The sequence below is a fragment of the Excalfactoria chinensis genome, chromosome Z (genome assembly GCF_039878825.1).
Source record: "Excalfactoria chinensis isolate bCotChi1 chromosome Z, bCotChi1.hap2, whole genome shotgun sequence".
NCBI lineage: Eukaryota > Metazoa > Chordata > Aves > Galliformes > Phasianidae > Excalfactoria > Excalfactoria chinensis.
Window position 1 is genome coordinate 52,778,228 of NC_092857.1, and position 19,983 is coordinate 52,798,210.

Consider the following 19,983-nt stretch of genomic DNA (forward strand, 5'->3'; position numbering starts at 1 on the left):
GCTTAACTGTTGTATTTTCACTGCAATAAATTATCAAAAAAAATTCAAGAATGAATCCAAAATAAACTGTTGTACAACATATGTTCTATTTATAAACACATTAAAATATCTTTAGCAGATTACAGAGCAGTGCTCATACAGTAGTTTTATTTACATCATCAATACAAGATATCAAAGTTTTTTACATATCCCCTTAAATCTCCTCAAACTTCCAAACAGCAATTTTTCCAAGTACATGCAATTTAGAAAAATCTTCAACTGCTGATAGCTTAACAGCTGTGTGAATAGGAGCACACTGTACAGCTCCAAAGTAAATTAAGAGGTGTTTAAAAAAAAAAAAAAAAAGAAAAAGAAAAAAAAGAAAATAACTTAAGAGTGGCACTAATTGGCTACAGTCTCAACCTATTTGAATTGATCATTTGTTGTTCTCTCTTTGTCTCAGTATACTTTTATGGCTCAGGACAGGAAGGGAATAGCCTGTGATTCAGTATTCTGATCAGGTCTGATCCTGCAAAGCTATGAGAAAGCTAAACAAAAGTGTCTTGATTCTGACACGGTACGTATAGACTGGGCCTCCCAGCCCACCTTACTGTGTTCAGCAGACCATACGCATTTTAGGAAAGGCCTTTGGTGCATAATATTCTATCAGCTAAGTCAGCGTTTGATGTTTTGTTGGACTCAGTCACTGTCGTATTCCTCTATGATTAATTCATCTTCCTCCATAGCGACTTGAGCAGCAACAGGCTGAGGCTGACTGCATGGTAGTTCACTTCCACTGCGCTGGCTGGATGAAAGGGGTAATCCATCCCAATCATTCTCGTTTGTTCTATTCTCCTCCATCTGTACAGCCACATCTGCAGCATGCATGTCAGTGGGGTCCTCCTCATAACCAACAAGTAAGTCTGGAACTCCAGGATCTTTATCAGTAAGCGTTTCAAGCTTTAACCTGCAAAATAACCATTACAAGGGTAACTCGCCATGAAACAAAACAAAACCACCCAGCCAAACCAGCCACTGCCCTTCCTGCTCTTCCTAGTCTCTTATTTCAAGGACTACTTAATACATAAGAAAACTACTTCCAATTAGGATTTGTTCAGGAAGCAAACGCTTACCACTAAAACAGTTAAGCATCTTTATGCTGCCTCTCCAGAAGAGCAAACAAATGAAAAGATCACAGTCGTAAGTTCAAAGCAATCCCTCTGATAAAGTTAAATGTACACACACAACTTAGTAATGCGGGTACAAAAGCTTATCAATATTTAGAGGTGTGCTGACGACAAAATTAATGGCTTAGGGAAGCCTATAATTAGTTTTTGAAGTTACAAATGTTTTGGTTTAGACTAAGGAGATTATAAAGATGTCTCTGTTCCTTTGTGTCCAGCAGCCAAAATGGTGTTTATTATATCTGCTGAAGAACAGGGTGGTTCTGGGGTAACTTTACAGGGCAGTATTTCATAGTTCAACTCAGCAGAATTATGCTGATGAATGCTCTGCCAGGTGCCCTGACAGACTCTCTCTTGACTCAGGAGAAATTAGTCTCAATCCAGTTAATTAGAGGAATTTTCTCATTAGAGAAAACAATCATGATTTAAACCATTTGGTTTTCTAAGATTCAAGGCTTAGAAAAGTAACTGAGGTCCTAATTTTACAAGTGATCCCTGCAGTTCAGAAAGCCACAGAGTCACAGAGTGTAGCACATCATGCCTGTTGCACAGCACGGTCTGCAGCAGGGCAGCTGCAGCACTCCTGTGAAGGAAGAACTTCAGTACTTGTATTTTATGAAACCACTGCACAAAATAAAATCAGTACTGCTATCTAACTTCAGAGAAAGCACTTCAAGTGTTTTTAGTTCTGCAAGTGTACAACTGCTTTAAAAGAATATGAAAAATTTCTCATGGCATCTTCCTGAACCTCTCAGGATACAGAGAGACAAAGTATTTTGTGAAAAGTTCCAGTACTGTTTTATGTCATGATAAACAATGGGCAAAGCAGACTGCATTTGTTGTACTAATGCATTTTTATTCTTAAATCTTCTTGACTGAAAAATGAGGAAGTATTTAACTCAGATCACATGCTGGACAAACACGGGTATGTTCAGCACACAGTACTAACATTTGATACAGTAAAAATTAAAAACTAAACAAGAGCTAGAAGTAAGACTGTATTTAATATGTTGTTATTAACAATTTAATTATAAACAGATTTGAAGTGGAAACAGATTTAACTTCCAAAATAAAGTTGTGCTGCAAATGGAGGAAAACACCACACCAGAGATTCACACTGCTGGAGGTTTTTCTGTATGAAATGATTCTTCCTCAATATATGTTAAGGAAAAGAAAGAGAGCATTTTATTCCCTTAACAAAAGTAAAAGCCAAGCTTACCTCCCAAAATGTCTTTTCAGTGGCAGCCTCCCAACATCTTGGATAAAAGCAATCTGAGCTGAGAACAAAGAATAACCAGAATTACATCAAGTACATCATAACATGCACAAAATTGAACACACTGGAAAATAAGCAGTTCATAAGTTCGTTTAAGTGTTCCTGTAAAAATCTGCAGTAATCTGGCCGTCAAAATAGCTTAAATAACTGCCATAACATATTTGCAGATAGAAAAACACCAATCAGCTGGAAATTTGTTCTGTAGTTATTAATACACAGACTACAAAATGAATTCATCTAGATGCCACAGCCTTAGATAAGACAAAGGCTGTTATTAGAAGCAACTATCACATTATAAGTGACCCAGCTGTCTGAAAAGTAATTTCTGAATCAGGTATCATAGACAGAAAAATTCTTCATCATGAATTGTCTTCTTGTGGATTATCTTATGTTAGAAAACAAAGCATTGTGAATTTTGATCTTGTTTACTTCTCCTAGGAGAGGCTCCTTAGAGCCTTTTTAGGACTTGATGTTATTTGAAAGGGATCGGTAAGCAAGGAAAATACAGATAGAATAGTCTTCTGCATTTCCAAAAGGCTTCTTAGTAAGTCCCCTAATTAACAGGCTCTCAAAAGAACCCTTAAGACTAAAATAACTACCTTTTTTTATTTTTTTTTCCCCTTTTCCTACACTGCGTTACCCAGTAACTATGAAAAAAGGGAGGTGAAGAGTGAGACTGGCAAGTTCCAAGTTAAATAGCCTGGTAGTGCTGAAATTTTTCAATACGCTTTAGTATCTGGGCCTCTCGCTACAAGAAAGGCATTGAGGTCCTGAAACATGTCCAGAGAAGGGCAACAAAACTAGTGAGAGGTCTGGAGCACAGGTCTTATGAGGAGCAGCTGAGATTGTTTAGTCTGGAGAAGAGGAGGCTCATGGGAGACCTCATTGCACTCTACAACTTCCTGAAGGGAGGCTGTGATGAGGAGAGTCTTGGCCTTTTCTCCCAGACAACAAACAGGACCCAAGGAAATGGCCACAAGTTGTATCAGAGGAGGTTTAGATTAAACGTAAGAAGGAACTTCTTCTCTCAGAGAGTGGTCAGGCACTGGAATGGCTGCCCAGGGTGGCGGAGGAGTCACCGTCCCTGGCCATTGTGCATCAGGATGAGGAGCTGTAAGATACGGGTTAGTGGCTTGTGGTAGGAATGGTAATGGGAGGGCGGTTGGACTGGATGATCTTGTTGATCCTTTCCAACATTGTGATTCTGTGATTCTATCATCTGGGGAAAAAAGTATCTAAAACCAAGGGTTACATTGATCTTACCTTCATTTCTCATAGGATTTGCTAACTTTGCAAGGTAAGGCAGTAGCTCTGTCTGAAGACACTCTGGTGATAAACAGAAGCTTGAAAAGAGAGATTTTGCAGCAGCGCAGTTTTCTTGATACTGTAAGAATTCAGGAAAATAGGATAAATAAACAACCACAAGTAAAAACACTGCTAAACCAGAACTGACGTATATATTCAGCATGATACAAAGCAGCAGGATGACTTCCTGGTCTTCTGGACGACTATGCACAGACTTCTGAAGAATTAATCCAGAAAAGACAGAAACAGTTGAGTTCAGATATACAGTTTAAAAAACAACGGTACATGTCTTCACTTTTATCTTTCACCAGACGTTAAAGGTTTCTGAAAGTTTTTATCCTATACATACGCAGACATGGCAGGGCAGGTATGCATTCAAATGCAAAAAAAAAATGCCAAGAGCTCACACATCTCACAAACAAACTACTTCTGAAAAAACAAAGGGCACAGCAGCAATTCGTAAAAGAGCTTAAAGCAGTTTAAACTGCTCAAGTTATGCTTATGTTTAGAAATATCTTACATTATTTCAGCACTAACCATGTAACTCAGGATTAAAACTGTGCCAGAAGTATGCCAATTTAGAGAAAGAGAACACTATCAGAGGACTCCATTTTACTTTTCCTTTAAGGGAATAAACAATACAAATGGACCTCCTCATACAAATGTTCTTTAAAAGTAGCTTATGTCAGAATATCACATTTGACAAGTTTAGGTCTGCATGCACACCTCATATATACTACTAAAATCACTAAGAGAAGTAACAACTTCCTCAAAACAATGAGCATTTACCTTGCTATTGATAAAGAACCACTGGGGTTTATGTAAAGGCCGGAACCCCATCCCTCCTTGGCAGTGGGCAAAGGCTCTGGATTTATTTGAATGTATCATACCTCGAGTAGACACGGATGTACTGTATTCTTCCATCACAAGCCGTGACTAAGAAAAAAAGCGAGCATTAGATGAACTCAAGGTCTGTGTACAGTGCATCTCATTAGAACCAGAGCAAACCTGTACCTGCAGTGATGCAACATGCCCCATAAGTATTTAGCTTAGTGCAGAATCTCTAGTCAGGGTGAAACAGAAGGCTACCTCTTCAGGGAAAAAACACACAACCTCCTACACGTTTTAACACACTTTTGTTCTACCCAAAAACACCTTGTAGAATACTTTACATTGTTTTATAAAGTATTTCTAATACCACACTATGGCACGTACATATACACATATATAAACATACACACCTTAGTGTATACAACGATTGACTATAACAAAACACTGTTGCAAAAAAAAATGTATAAGAAAACATACATAATGTGTAAAATGGCACTTACGCTCCAATTACCACAAAGGACATCAGCAGTGCTCAGGTACTCACTGGCTCTCACAATGTCATCTATGTCAGTAAAAAATTCTACATAGTTCTGGTGAAGGTACAAATTAAACATGCTTCCAGACATGTGTGATTTTTCCACAATATCCTATGGGGGACAAGAAAGACATTCAGATTTTACACAGCATGAAAGGAAAAGCATCCTATAAAACCATGATACATTCAGATGGTTACGGAACTGGCACATGTGATCCAAAAAGGGAAAGGATGCCATACACTGGGACCCTGACAGGCTTGAGAGATGGTCCCACAGAAACCCCATTAAGTTCAGCAAGACCAAGTACAAGATCCAGCACCTGGGTTGGGGCAAACATGAGTACACGCTGGGAGATGGTGGACTGGGAGCAAAGCAGCCCTGCAGAGAAGTGATATGGAGTACCGATGAATGAAAAGCTGGACATGACCCAGAAGTGTGTGCCTGCAACCCAAAAGGCCAACTGTACGTTGGGCTGTAAGGGAGGTGGCTTTCCCCCCTGTACTCTGCCCTCATGAGGCCTCATCTAAAGTAATGCATTCAGCTCTGAGGTCCCCAGCTGAAGAAGAAAGTCCTGTTGAAGCAGGTCCAGAGGAGAGCTATGAAGACGTCCCCTGGAAGATCTCAGGTTGGAAGGACCTTTAGGCAACCTGGTCTAGTAAGAGGTGACCCTGCTCATGGCAGGGTATAGGAACTAGATAGTCATTAAGGCCCCAAACCATTCATACAGAAAAAGAAGTCTTGTTTGTTCCTAAAGAAGGGTGGCAGGGACTGGAAGCTGTTTTCACCCTACAACAGGTGACAGCAGAAAGGTGAACTCAAAACTCCCCACAGTCGTGCACAGCAAAAGGATGACAGGTGATGGGCACAGTATACAGCAAGAAAAAGTCCACCTCCTGCCACAAGTCTAAGGTTCTTTCTGATTTATTGAAGATAGTCAAAACTCAACAGGACTGGGAATCCAGTCAGTCTCTGAAGTTAGCCTCCAGAAGTCCCTTCCAGAACAATTATTCTTTAACTAAGATAGATGGTGTATATGTATATTAATGAGAAAGACACTGTGCTTGAGAATATGCATCAATCACTCAGGTTTGTTTGCTTTTTTTTGTTTGCTTGTTTTCAAATCAAAGTTGAAGATGTACCTCGGGATGGATAAGCAATGTGTCTCGACGGTGTTCTAATAAGTGAGAAGGCAGCTGAGGGAATTCAGATTCTGACAGCGGTTCTCCTAAAAAGAATTATATAATCCATAGTCATTTAGTGCCAGGAATACAGTTACATTAATGCATACCACTAAAAAGCTAGAGTAAAAATTGCATTATGAATTCAGATTTAGCTCACCACAGGTAGTACAGCATAAACATCAAATTCTTATGACTGATATTTTTCAAATGCTACAAAAGAAAACAAACAAAAAAGGACAGTAACCATACACGCAGACTAGAAAGGAAGTAAGTTTACAGAGCTGTGTGTATAAAAAGCAGTAAAAGTGTGTCTCAGAGAAGTGGAAAGGGAGACGGTACTAAAAGGAGGAGTCAAAGAACCTTTCAGCTCAGAAAAGCACACAGGTCTCAAAGGAACCAAGGATTTGAAGTCAGAAGGAGAAAGAAAGCAAAAGGAATCAAACTCAAATAGGAAAGACAGCAACTAAAGGGCTGCAAGGGCTGTTTTGTAACCTTAAAGAAAACAGATAAGAACAGAAGATAACCACACAGATAAGTACTCTGCACACAAAAAATTTTGCTTTTGGGCAAAGCAAGAAATGGGCTAGATATCTATCTTTGCATGCTTGAAAATACATGGCCCCAAAGCAACAAGAGTTATGTATTGTTTCACATATGTGCAGTAATTCCCTGATGAAGCACGCATTATTTCTCTTCTGGACACAGCTGCAACCTCAGCTTCCAAAAATATTTATTGCTGTTTAATACTGTTACCAAACACAAAACACATTAATTAGAAATCACCTTAGCCTTATTTAAGGGAAGGTTAGCTATTAATGGCTGACATGGTTTACTCATTAACAAAGTCAGAACACGTAACTTCTTACTTTTGCAGTAGATTATTTTTCCTAGAGCATGAAAGAGAAAGATGGAAGCATCTTTGCCACCAATAGCTTGTATTGCCTGGTCTTCTGAAATATCAGATTTACTTTTCTTCCTTACATTATACACTGCTGCTGCTGTTTCACTTTTTAGCGTGGAACTCCATTTCTTCCTTGACCAGAAGTCTTTCTCCAGTGAGCAGTCTACCAATAAAAGCACAACACAGACAGAATAAAGCACCTGGAGTATAATCAATAAATAGAATTCATGATACAGAAAGCTTTACAAAGGCAGTCACAAAGGAAAGCTTGTTTATTAAGAAGGCAACCCCATTACCTACATTAGAATATTTCATTCCACTTTGCCCCATAAGCCAAAGCTAAGGTGTCATTCTAAGAGAGAAGCTGGCATTCTTGCTTACTCTAGCTCTGTATGCCTCCTCAGTTACCAATTTCTACTTTATAAATAAAGTACAAGTAAGGCAGGTGCCTTATGTAAATAATATCCCCATTACATTTTCTGCAATTATCAAATCCAGAAATTTTAGAGTAGATTATACTACCTCATAGCTTTTCAACTTACCAGCAATCACTTCACAAATCACACACAAAAATTCAGTGGGCTATTTCAGAAATGCTACCCGAGTAGAGCTAAGAACAAAGAGAACCAAGCAGGGAAACTACCACTTTCAAATTGAAGTTGTATCATAAAAGCTTTTATCAGCAGACACATACTGATACCAAAGATATCAAGAGGAAAAGAGACCACATGAGGGCTGCTCCAAAAGTAATGCCTCCTATTTTATTATGTTGATCCATAACAGCGGGTGGATGTTGGTTGGATGGCAGTAAAGGTGGAACCTTCCCACCAATATTCCACGACACGCTGCTGCGCAACAGACGACCGCAGAGGGACAGTCTGACAGAACGGTGTCAGACATGGAAGCGTGGTTGATGCAGAAGTGTGTCACTGAATTCCTCCATGTAGAAAATTTGGCACCCACTGACACTCCTCAATGCTTCTTGAATGCTTCTGGAGACCAAACAATGAGTGTGAGCACAGTGAGATGGCGAATGGTGCATCTCAGCAGCAGGGACAGTGACCCACCTGCACTAGTGCAGACTGTCACAAGTGCACCATGCAGGCTCTTGTTCAAAAGATGTATAGCTAACAGTGGTGACTATGTTGATGAAGAATGTTTTGTGTCTGCCAGCTTGCTTTCTCAAATAGTATACTGTGCTCTTTACACTTGTCAGAGCTTCTGTAGGAATAAACAGAAGTCACTACTTTTGGAACAACCTATGTGTATTATTAGTAGTTAGTACTGAGGTTATATGTAAGCAGGAGAATTACCAACATATTTAGCCAAAACAAAGAACAACAACAAAACCTGCTTCCTTTTATCACAGCAAGATATTTAGAAGTTTTTCACACAGCCCACGTAGCAGAGCTTCAGCAGTCAAGTTTTCCTTCACTGTGGAAGCGGTCAAAAAGTCACTCACTTTCACCAAAATCATAAATACTTACCTTTCATGGAAAAAAACTGGAGACTGTTTATTGCACTTCTTATATCACCTGAACAACCTTTGCAAAGCAACTCCAGTGAAGCTCTATCAGGAGCATAATTCTTCTCTCTGTTCTGTACAGAAAAGCAACATTCAAAATAATTAAGTGGGAAAAGGCATATCTGAGTATTACTTTTACCATAGGTACCCATCCCTGACACAGACCACGAACAGACTACATTACAACTCAGGACATGTTCAGGCCAGGCAAGATCTCCAGCTGACTAACTTAGCATATTTTAGATTTCAAGACTGGAGAAACAACACACAAATCTACTTTGTAACTGTCACTTGGTATTAGACTAGATTGTAATCTAATGTCTTGAGAGTACATGACTTGGGTTAATGACTTCTTCAGGTCTAAATGAATACCATAAAAATGGTTCCTATTCCTATTGTTTGTTTTATACATACAGTTTCTGTAAAAAGCAGAATTTTCAGAAGCAGCTTTAGACAAAGGTTCAAGGGGAACTCATCTTAAAAACAAGCAGGAGTAACAAACTTCAAACAGAAAAGCCAGAAATCTTCTGGTCCCAGCACTGTGCAGAAGTTCACAGTTTTAAAAACTTACCATGTTAGCTTCTGCTGCAACTATTCGATTAAGAACTTTCATCACATTTGTTGGTGCAACAGGCTTGAAACTGTTAAATTCCATTAAATAAATAAATTAGTTTCTGAATTCTCATATATTTTAGTGATTTTTTTAATGACACAAAATATCTTACCTAATAACTGATATACACAGCTCCTCTAGAACTTCTTTGGGGAATAGTAATCTCTGGTTGCTGTCTCCACTGAAGTTATCTGATATTATAAATATAAGGGGACATCTGCTTGTACGTACAAATCTCCTAAAGTGAAAAATACATACGTGTAACAGGATTCAAACTCCACTACAGTGCAAAGTGGCTAAGTCTAACCATTAAAAACTTATTTACAACTAACCTGAGAATTTCATGTAGACTGCTAGGGTCTCGATAGAATTGGTTTGGCATGTCCTATTCAAAACAAATTAACTGCTGTCATTACATTCAGGTGTAAATATTCTCTCCCACAGACTGACTTAAGGCATGCTACATTGCTGTGTGTCTTTTGTTGCTAGTTAGCTAGGCTTCAACTGCAGGTGAAGATAACCAAGAGTTGGGGGTAGAGTGGGGAGGGGTGAAGCATACTTCTTTCTTTTATTATGGAAAAACAATTACCCAGGAGAAGCATTTTCTTTCTAATCTTGCTTCCTAAGAAAGCCTTGGGTGACAACACCACCTGCTAGAAAATTCTATTCAAAACAAACAGATATACAGAGCATAGCAGCTACACTGAAAAAGATATAATATATCAGATATGAGAGGATGTAGACAAGGAGGTTACTTTATGAACAGAGATCATACCAAACTACAATTCCCAAGTTACATGGTAGACAACATTGCCTAGCTAAAACTTCTCTCATTTCTATTCCTTTTCTTCAAAGTTCATAGGCTACTTTATTAATTTATAAAATCTTCCTGTCAGAAAACAATGAGAAGTTCAAAAAGGGATGTAGCAGTGAGATATAATCCTGAATTTGTGAAGATAAAGCCTTCTCCTGGATCTCCTGTTATGGCTTACAAGAAAGGTAAATTTCAAATGCCTTATGATTTTATTAATTCCCATGCATTTCTATACTCTTGTGCACCCTCAGCTGACATGTATAATTTTTACATATGTATATACAAAGGCATATATATTTCTAGAAAGCAAAATACAGTGTTACTTTCTCAATATTGCTCCAGTCACTTACTGAGTATCTATTACCGATTTCTGTAAATGAATTAGTGTGCAGTTTCTGCATGGCTATTATACTATACAGCTAAAGTACATTATATAGCCAGCTGTGGAGGCTAGGAAAGTAATAAAGAACTCATGTGCAATAAGGTAGTCAAACTTCTGCCAACATCAATCCACCAGCAGCAGCTAGTTAGCATGTCAAGACTACTATAAAAGATTTCACTTACTTCAATAAGAATAAGCTTTTTATCATTTTGTGAGGACTCCCCAAGCATCTGAAGTTTGTTATACTTATTTGCTCTTAACAGAAAATCCTGAAAAAGAGCTGTCTGGGCCTGACTTGGAAACGCATGAGAATTTGAGTCTGAAAAAGAAAACTAATTTAAAATTTGTATTCTATGTTACACCAAGTAGAATACAAATATCCACAAGAACTAATACCCACCCATGCCACTTTCAGATAACAGACACTGAAAACCAACAGCAAAGCCTTTTTGTAGAATCACAGAATGGCCTTGGCAAACATATTTCAAACAAAAGATAGTTTTTAAAGGGAAGAATTCGGTGAAGAACACAAAGATACACTCTTATTTAACTAGTTAACAAATGGTATCCAAAACATTACACTGCTCTCTGTATGGAATTGCAAACTATTTTGGAATAAACACTGTGAAAACTAAATCCCTTCTCAGATGAAAACAGAAGACTGTTTCTGAACTCCAAGGAAGCAGCTTATATAGACATCAATCTGACTTTGTAGTCTGTATTTTTGTTTTATTCTTTTATCTCTGTCATGTTAAAAAAAAAAAAAAAAAAAAAAAGCTGAAAAAATAAAATACTTACTGTGGCCAGATATATTTCTTACATCTTCTTTTGTGAAGTCTAAAGATATTGGATTGGTCCATTCTTGCACGTGAACACCAAGATCTTTTGCTAATATCTGTATAGTTGCTGTCTTTCCACAGCCAGCAGGACCAGTTAACAGCAAAACAGAGCCACCCTGACAGAGAAAGAAAACAATCCCAAACATTAGGAATAAAGACTAAATGTTGACTGATGATAAATACTGTTTGAGTACTTCTATCATCTGTACAGTAACAGTTCTCGTTCACAAATAAAAGAGGTAAGTAGTTTGAGTTTTTAATTACCTATTCAGTACTCAGAAAGAGCTAGAATAGAAATCTGCAAGGCTTGCTCCCAGCATCTGCTTGGCTAACTTCATAATATGTGGGGTACCAACATAAAATAAACAGAACAGAAGTGGGTCTGAAGAACACCAGCCAGTAAAGGATACAACTGCCTAAGAATGACTCTTAACAATCCATAAATTGAAAGCATCTTATTACATCAAGTCACCGTGACTAGAAGTTCACCACACTATTTAAAATCAGACTGCTGGGGATAAAATGCAGTTATAAAAATACACCAAATTGAAGGTATGAATTAACTAGATGCCAGAAAATAAAGCTGAGCAAAACCAGAATCCATCTCTACTTCTATGAGTGTAGGGCTTTTACATTAGTTTAGTGCTACCTCTGTTATCTTAAGAGATTTCCTATAATGCAATAAGACTACCTCATAAAAAGCAAAGGGTTGGCTTGTGTTTTGTTTGCTTTCTTGTTTGTTTGTTTTAAATTAAAGCAGAATTCTATCAAATTTATTTTGACAAATTTATATTTCTACCTGCTAATTTCAGCAAAATTACCTGCTTTGGCTGTCTCTGAAATATATGCATTTTTAACCAGGTTTCAACTTCTTCAATTTTCTTCTTTTGCACAGCAAGGTCATTCTAAAACAAGATGAAAAATGTATGAAATGCATTTATATGTATGCATTACAGTTTCTACAACTTTAATGATGGAATTCAAGAACAGAATACAGGCTGATTGAAATAACAGCTGCATGTGTATGTTCCAGTTACATACACTATGTTTTAGAAGTAAATTAAGGACAGTCACACGAGCTTGTTTCCTCAAACAACCTATTTTCCATTCCTTGCAGCATGAAAATAACAAATGATTTATGATTCCTAAAGTAAAAACATGATCTTCCAGGGTGATTGCATAAGAATCCTTTACAGCTATTGCTAGAACTGATCCTTGTTAGGCCCTACTGACGCTAATACTACATGAATCATTTTAAACTTCTAGTCTCATGGCTCAGTTCCTACCCAGAGCTGGACTATTAAAAATTAAAATACAAAACACAAGTGCTGCATTAACTCAGCTCTTTCTCCTTTCTCTGGAGGTATTTTATTCAGAACTATCAGATTTGACAACAGATTCAAAAGTTTAAGCATTGATGGACAGGAAACATCAGTAGTTTTATATCCTCAGGAAATCTGGTAGGAGGTATAACCTCCTACAGACAGAAAGTCTGAGTTGGAAGGGACCCACAGGATCATCAAGGCCAACCACTGGCCCCACACAGCACTGCCCAAACCCAAACCTTGTGTCTGAGTGGTGTCCAAATGCTCCTTGAGCTCTGGCAGCTCAGGGCCATGCCCACTGCTCTGGGCAGCCTGTCCATGCCCACCATCCTCTAGGGCAGAACCTTTTCCTCAACCCCCCCAGCCGTTCCCTGGCACAGCTCCAATGCTGTTCCCTTGGGCCCTGTTGCTGTCATAGAGCAGAGCTCAGTGCTGCCCTTCCACTGCCCTACGAGGAGCTGCATCCGCCATCAGGCCTCCCATCAGCTCCTCTGCTTTGGGCCAAACAAACCAAGGGCCCTTTGCTGGGACGAGCCAAAATTAATTCGCTTCGGTGAGCTGGAGGCATGCATCACAAGTGCAAGGAAAGCACTTTGGGATGGGAAGTGAAGAAAACGTTATCTCCTCGAGAAGAGAAAGTGAAGGGTCGGTTGCAGTTACACATGTAAAGCTGGCCAGGTTTCTCCACTGGCAGTTTTCCCTGCTATAACCACAGGTGGTTATAGCACACTTTATGTCTCACTTTGGTTCCTACAGGGCAATTTAGCTGCATCCTGGGGAAGCTATTAGCTACACAGATACATACTATTATACATATTAGATACATAGCACACTAAAACCCTCATTACAGACAGTACATAATTAAGAACTGGGTGAATTTATAAAATAGGACTTATTTAAATCCTGATTAAGAGGCATTACAAAGAAAAGCATTACATGTAACATCACTACTAAAGCTGCACTTAAAGTCTGTCATACCTGAGTTTCAGGCTTGTATTTATCTACCCACGGCTCATCTTGAGACTGGTTCCAGTACTGCCTGGACTTGTTACAAGGCAGATCTACCGAAGATACCTTTGCTCTTTTTCTTGACAGAACTCTGCTTTTGCTACATCCCGGCGCAGCAGACGGGTCTTTTTTCAGCTGATGATTTCTCCCAGCGTTGCCTTGGATTGCCTTTTCAGGAATTACGCTGGAAGAAATACCTTCGCTGCCGAAGAAATCGTCAAACGAACGGGCCAGCCAATCTTTCGCCTGGTAAAACACAAGGAATTGCTATTACTACAGCACCGCCCTTTCCTCTTCGAACTGATACAGCCTGAGATTTGTATAGAGCACGCCTAGTACAAACACCGCTCCCACACACTAAGCTCAAGCTCACGCTGTTTCCGCTCTGTTTTAAACCGCCTGTCCCGAGCCCTACCTCCGCCGGCGACAGCTGCCGCCCCGCCGCGCTCCCGGACATGCCGGGCCTACCCGACGGGAGCAGTGCCGCGCGACGCGGAGCTAAGCCAGCCCGCTTCCGCCGCCACACGGCCTTCCCGCCGCCTCCGCTTAGCTGCCCGCGGCGTGCCTGCGCACTAAGACGCCTGCGCGTGACGTCATCGCCGTGCGACGGCGTTAGTGGCAGGACCTCGCACGTGTCTCCTGGGAGACGGCAGCATGCGGCGGCCCAACATCTTGCTGACCGGTGCGTGGCGGGGCTGGGCCGAGACGGGACGGGATGGGACGGGACGGATGTTCATCCAGAGCTTGAGCCTGTCCGGGCCGCGTGGCGGCAGGGAGAGAGGGAATGGCGGGGCCGCGTGTGCTTAGTGCGCCGCTCGGCCCTGCGAGGCGATGGACCGGTGTCAGCGCCGGGAGAGCGGGTTTTTCTTTTCCTGTGTCCCGCAGGAATCACAGCTGTGCACGAAACGAGAAGTTGCTGTGTTTGCTGTGGTTGTCTTTGTTTAGTTTAGCGCTCCGGGCCTGCTAGTCGTCTGCTTTTCCTTCTCATGCACCTTTTTGCCCCTTTTCTGGTACACGTTCACTAGTGTTAGCTGAGGAAAGCTTCCTCCTTGGCTCTCCTCCTTGTTAGAAGATTGCCTGACCGGCTGTCTGCCTGACTCTGTTCTGTGTGGGTGTCTGTCTTTAGGTACTCCGGGTGTTGGCAAAAGCACCCTCGGCAAAGAGCTGGCATCGAGGACTGGGCTGACCTACATCAGTGTGGGTGACCTGGCAAAAGAAGGTGGGCTGCGTTACCACGACAGTGCCGGGATCCTGTGATTGTGCCATTCCCTGCCTGCAGTGTTTGTGTTACAGAGCAAACCAAAATGTTGTACAGTTCCCTTAGTTGAAATATTTGGGCTGGGATTTGTTAAAAGAGACCCTTCTACAACAATAACTTACATTGCGTTAATTAATAACAATAAATCAGTACATGAAATGCTCCGTGCTATTTTTTTGCTGACATCTAGCCAAAGTAAAACATGACTATAGATGTTTTTAATAACTCCCCTTTGTTTCACAAGTGTACACAAATCATTTTTGTTACAGAAGAATTGTATGAAGGTTTCGACGAGGAGTATGAATGCCCAATTTTGGATGAAGACAGAGTAAGTTCAGCTTCAAAAGTCGTATCTTTGTATTTGTTTCAACCGTCTGTGATTTCATGTAGATCTCATTCTATCTCTTTTTTTTTTTTTGGTAGGTAATTGATGAACTAGAAGACAAAATGCGTGAGGGTGGAGTTATTGTTGATTACCACGGCTGTGACTTTTTCCCTGAACACTGGTTTCATATAGTATTTGTACTTCGTACAGACAACTCCTTTCTATATGACAGACTCGAAAGCAGGTACGTGAGGAGAGTAATTAAGTAAATTACTATTTTGTACTGTTCATCAGAATTCTTTTCTGAACAATACGATACTGAGTTTGTATGAAGTGTTTTAAAGTTTTGTATATGTTTTGTTCTATGATTCTATGATTCTATGATATGTGAGGCTGGCGCTCTCTTAGTGTTGTTCTTTTTTTTTTTTAGGGGCTACACAGGGAAAAAGCTACAAGACAATATTCAGTGTGAAATTTTTCAGACTCTTTATGAGGAAGCTATGTTGTCATACAGAAAGGAAATTGTACACCAGTTACCCAGCAACACTCCTGAAGACCTAGAGAGAAATTTGGATCAGATTGTGCAATGGATTGCACAGTGGACAAAGGACAACAATTGACAATTGGTGAAAAAGCAACTGTTCAGGTTTTGATTGAGATAGACTTAATTTTCTTCTTTTCAGCTTTCCATGCTGCCCTGCCACCACAGATCATGAATTATAGAATGGCTTGTTTTGGCAGGCTTTTAAAGCTCACCTAGTACAGTGCTGTTCATGTAATCAGCTACCTGTTGGGCTCCTCCATCATAGTCATCATCAGTGGACTCTCTTTTGATCAGTATTCTCATTAGGATTCTCAGGATAAAATATCATCTGACTCTTTTCCAACTCTGTAATTGGTATAGAGGTTCCAGTCCTAGCTTCTGTTTATCAGCTGATTTACCCAGACTCAAAAATTCTGTCTTGCTTTCTGAGACTAAGTCAAGATCTATCTCTTGTTCGTTTTCTTCTAATTTATACTGCAAAACCTATTCCTGATTTAATGCGTCTGACAGTGCCACGTGACGTTACTAACTGGTATTACATTCAGCAGTTAATAGGCTCTGCAGGCTTTTCACTTATTCCTGCAAGGATGTAACCATTTCATCACTAATTTATCTAATCAGTTGTGTCTCTGGGCTGTCACCAGTGCTGCTCCCAACACAATATGTACTGTGGTTTTTCCTTTTTCTGGCCGCAAGTTTTTGTTCTTTTGCAAGTGTTGTGATTCTGCTGTACCTTTGGGATTGTGCCAGTTGTTCTGAGCCCAAACCATTCCCAGTGGGGAAGGGCAAATGCTGTACCTTTCCAGCTTTTCAGTAATGGGAGCAGTCAAACGCCAGTGTTAACTGGGCAACTGTGGCTTGCCACTGCTCATACCTCTACCAGTGTATAGCCTTCCTGGCGTATAGCTGAGAGGTTCCCCCACACAGTATCACGTAGAATATCAACATCCCCCATACCTCTCCCAGCTTAGAGCTTTGCTTGCACAGTTAGCGGGATTCCCTCAGTTTTGGAAGGTCCAAAGGCTATCTCTCAGCTACATGCCAGCCTGCCACGGGCTGGGTTGCCACCCTGCAGATCAGGCTGCTCAGGGCCCCATCCTATCTGACAGTGAACACCTCCAGGGATGGGGCATCCACCAGTTCTCAGGGCAGCCTGTTCCAGGGCCTCACCTCCTTCTGGGTGAAGAATTTTTTCCTAACATGTAATCTAGATTTTCCCTCTTTCAGTTTAAAGCCATTCCCTTTATCCTATTACTACTAGTCCATGTAAAAATGAATCTTCCTCCTGTTTTTATAAGCTCCCTTCAAGTAATGGAGGGTTGCAGTGAGACATCCCTGGAGCCTTCTTGCTAAACAAGCCCAATTTTTGTCAACCTTTTTTCATAAGTCAGATGCTCCAGCCCTCTAATTGTGCTCTGGCTCTCCTGTGGACCCACTCCAAAAGCTCCACAGTCTTTCTATGCTGTGGCCCTAGGCTTGGATGCAGTGCTGCAGATGGGGCCTCATGAAGGCATAGTAGTGGGGGACAGTCCCTCTCCTCTCCCTGCTGCCACCCCTCTGTTGGCGCAGCCCAGGACACGGTTGACCATCTGGGCCTCAAAAGTACAGTGCTGGCTCATGTACAGCTTTTTTCCACCGGGACCCCAAAGTCCTTCTCTGCAGGGCTGCTCTCAGCAAGTTCTGCTTCCAGTCTGTACATAAGTCTGGGATTACTGTCACACAAGTTCAGTACTTAGCTGTGTTGAACTTCCATTCTGTTCATATGGGCCCACTTTTTCAAGCATGTCTGGATCCATCTGGATGGTGCCCTCCCTTCCATTGTATTAACTGCACCTCACTGCTTAGTGTCATCAATACACTTGCTGAGGGCACACTCAGTCCCACTGAGTCATTGATAAAGACGTTGGACAATACCAGTGCCAAGATGGACCCCAGGGGACGCTGCTTGTCATCAGCCTTCATCTAGACATAGAGCTGTTCACTGCAGCCCTCTGGCTGTGACCGTCCAACCAATTATTTATACAAACAGCAGTCCACCCTTCACATTCCTATATCCAGTTTGAAGATAAGAACGTGTTGTGTGATCATGACAAAAGCCTTGCACAAATCCAGGCTGACGATATCAGTTGCCTTTCCTTTGTCCACTGATGCTGTCACACTATCACAGAAGGCCACCTGAATGGTTAGGCAGGATCTGCCCTCTGTGAAGCCATGCTGGCTGTCTCAAATTACCTCCTCACATGTGCTTCATCGTACCTTCCAGAAGGGTCTATTCCATCATCTCCCCCAGCACAGAGGTCAGGACAGGATTCTGAGATTGATAGGAAACGGAGCTGACCCAAACTGGCAATGGGTGTCCGTGCCGTGTAGTGAAATGGAGAACCATAAAACTGAGGAGAGTTGGCTGGAGGATTTGCTGCTGCTTGGGAATTGTCTGGATGTCAGTGGCTGGTGAGGAATTGCACTGTGTCACGTGTTCTGTATGTTGTGGGGTTTTTAAATCATTATTATTAAACTGTGCCTCAAACCTCCACAGGTGCTGCCTTTTTTTTTTCCCTATACTATTACTCCATCCCACGTGGGGTGGAGCGAGTGAACAGCTTTGTAATGCTTAGCTGTCTTCTGCTTTAATAACAGCAGCAACTGCTACCTCTCTCCCTGGAGTGATTTAATACATCACATTTGTAATTCGTGCCTAGTAAATTAAAGTCAGCTTCTCAGCAGTTTGTTATGGTTGCAAACTTGAAACACATTCTGAACGCTCAAGCTGTAAGGCTTTGGAACAGCCTCCAAAGCAGCACGGGAAAGACAGAACTGACACTGGGAGTAAAAGTAAGCGGGGAATAAAACCGCCATGACGACAGCAGCGCCCGCAGCTCTCGGTCCCGCAGCTCCGACGGGGCGGTGCAGGTAGCGAGCCCGCCCCGGAGCTGCGGGTAGGCCGTGCCGTGCCGTGCCGTGCTGTGCTGTGCCCTGCTCTGCCTCCGGCCCGCACCGCGCGCCTCGGGGGAGGAAGGCGGTGAGGGTGCGGCGAGGCGCGGCCGCTGGCTGCCCGCTGGTGAAAGGCTCTGAGTGCCTCGATTGCCGACGGCACCTGGAGGCTGGACAGGTAGCTGGGAGCGGGCTCACGCGGAGAGCTGCGGGTTTTTCGTTCAGTGTTGCTTTGCCGCTTTAAGTAAGGAGCTCCGTTTGTTTGTTTGTTTGTTTGCTTGCTTTTCTAGGTGAAATACCTGCTGTCCTGTTAGGGTCGGTGTTTACGTGGCCAGGAAGCAAAGTGTGCTCCACTGAAAAAGAAAACAAAAAACAGGTGGAGGGTAAGATGGAGGAAGCAGAAGAGGATGACATGGCATGTGGAGACTTGGGGAATGGACTTGGGAGAAGACCTGGAGGTGTTTATGAGGGGGAAAAATTACAAAACTATTCGTTCGGATCTAAGAAGGTATCTGTGAAGGCTTGCAACACTCTGTCATCAATAAAAGGAGTGGAAGAAAATGATGCTACCCCTCTTCCCTGTTCCAAAAGAAACAGCTTTCACGATGGATCGCCCAAGAAGCCTCTTCTGAGTCCGGCTCGACAAAGTAGTTGTGGTAAGGCTAATTTGGAGTGCCCTGTTCATCAGGAGAAAAATTATTGGCAACACTGAGCAGTGGAGCTACCCTGCAAGGCATCACCAAAATTAGATCCAGATTAACATCTGAATGTTCAGATCAACATCTGAATGAATCACCTGAAGCCTCAGAAGCTGTGAAGGTTTCCATGTGCACATGCCTCGTGTGCTTCTTGGGGTCCAGTACTTCTTGGGACTGAAGGCGAATCCTTCAGGTCTTCTGTCAGTGCATCCGGCATTGCCAGAAGTGCAAGAAGTCCTCTGCCTGCTGGAGGTAGCTACGAAGTCGCTGCATTTGGGTCTCCCTCCACAAATACTAACAGGAGAATTGCCTTGCAGCCACTCAGACCGTGGCCCTTGTTGGTATTTGGTTTTGACTTTGGAAGGGATGTCCTATAGTGGAGGGTAATGTTATCATTCCCTAAATTAATCCACTGCACTGAATTGTTTGGGCTCTTCCTTTAAGTGTATGTTCCCAGTGACTGCTTCTGAGGTTTAAGGCTAAATATCCAAACTCCTGTTTGCTATTTAGCTGAAATTTGTGGGCTGG

General features: G+C 41.7%; 3 protein-coding genes across 4 annotated transcripts in view; 2 read left to right on the forward strand and 1 right to left on the reverse strand.

Annotated features, from left to right (window-relative positions):
• RAD17 (RAD17 checkpoint clamp loader component) lies at window positions 1-14,272 on the reverse strand. Its single transcript, XM_072358847.1, has 16 exons — window positions 14,115-14,272; window positions 13,670-13,945; window positions 12,188-12,271; window positions 11,326-11,482; window positions 10,710-10,846; window positions 9,664-9,716; window positions 9,444-9,569; window positions 9,290-9,359; window positions 8,681-8,792; window positions 7,159-7,356; window positions 6,251-6,336; window positions 5,076-5,222; window positions 4,534-4,680; window positions 3,703-3,823; window positions 2,383-2,440; window positions 1-946 (listed from the first exon to the last, which is right to left on the reverse strand). Exons 1-16 carry the CDS (start codon window positions 14,154-14,156, stop codon window positions 679-681), a joined length of 2,082 nt encoding a protein of 693 aa, XP_072214948.1. The 5' UTR covers window positions 14,157-14,272; the 3' UTR covers window positions 1-678.
• On the forward strand, window positions 14,252-18,547 carry AK6 (adenylate kinase 6). The gene is made up of 5 exons (XM_072358853.1): window positions 14,252-14,381; window positions 14,826-14,918; window positions 15,227-15,285; window positions 15,381-15,526; window positions 15,713-18,547. The coding sequence occupies exons 1-5, from the start codon at window positions 14,354-14,356 to the stop codon at window positions 15,900-15,902; spliced, it is 516 nt and encodes a 171-aa protein (XP_072214954.1). The 5' UTR covers window positions 14,252-14,353; the 3' UTR covers window positions 15,903-18,547.
• CCDC125 (coiled-coil domain containing 125) overlaps window positions 18,170-19,983 on the forward strand; it is a 13,590-nt gene continuing 11,776 nt past the window's right edge. Inside the window, exons 1-2 of one of the 2 annotated variants that reach the window (XM_072358850.1) lie at window positions 18,170-18,277; window positions 19,048-19,413. In XM_072358850.1, coding sequence (XP_072214951.1) covers window positions 18,265-18,277; window positions 19,048-19,413 — 379 coding nt within the window. In that variant the 5' untranslated portion in view covers window positions 18,170-18,264. Of the gene's footprint in view, window positions 18,278-18,797; window positions 18,936-19,047; window positions 19,414-19,983 lie in introns of those variants that run through there. The other variant, XM_072358851.1, reaches the window with a different exon arrangement.

Excerpts from the sequence above, each read along its gene's own strand:
- AK6 (XM_072358853.1), top strand. The coding sequence starts at position 14,354 with ATGCGGCGGCCCAACATCTTGCTGACCG. Across the intron at positions 14,382-14,825 it reads GCCCAACATCTTGCTGACCG|GTACTCCGGGTGTTGGCAAA; the intron begins GTGCGTGGCGGG and ends GTCTGTCTTTAG. Across the intron at positions 14,919-15,226 it reads GGGTGACCTGGCAAAAGAAG|AAGAATTGTATGAAGGTTTC; the intron begins GTGGGCTGCGTT and ends TTTTTGTTACAG.
- RAD17 (XM_072358847.1), bottom strand. The coding sequence starts at position 14,156 with ATGTCCGGGAGCGCGGCGGGGCGGCAGCTGTCGCCGGCGGAG. Across the intron at positions 10,847-11,325 it reads AAGAAATATATCTGGCCACA|ACTCAAATTCTCATGCGTTT; the intron begins GTAAGTATTTTA and ends TTTCTTTTTCAG. Across the intron at positions 8,793-9,289 it reads TTGCAGCAGAAGCTAACATG|AACAGAGAGAAGAATTATGC; the intron begins GTAAGTTTTTAA and ends TTTTCTGTACAG.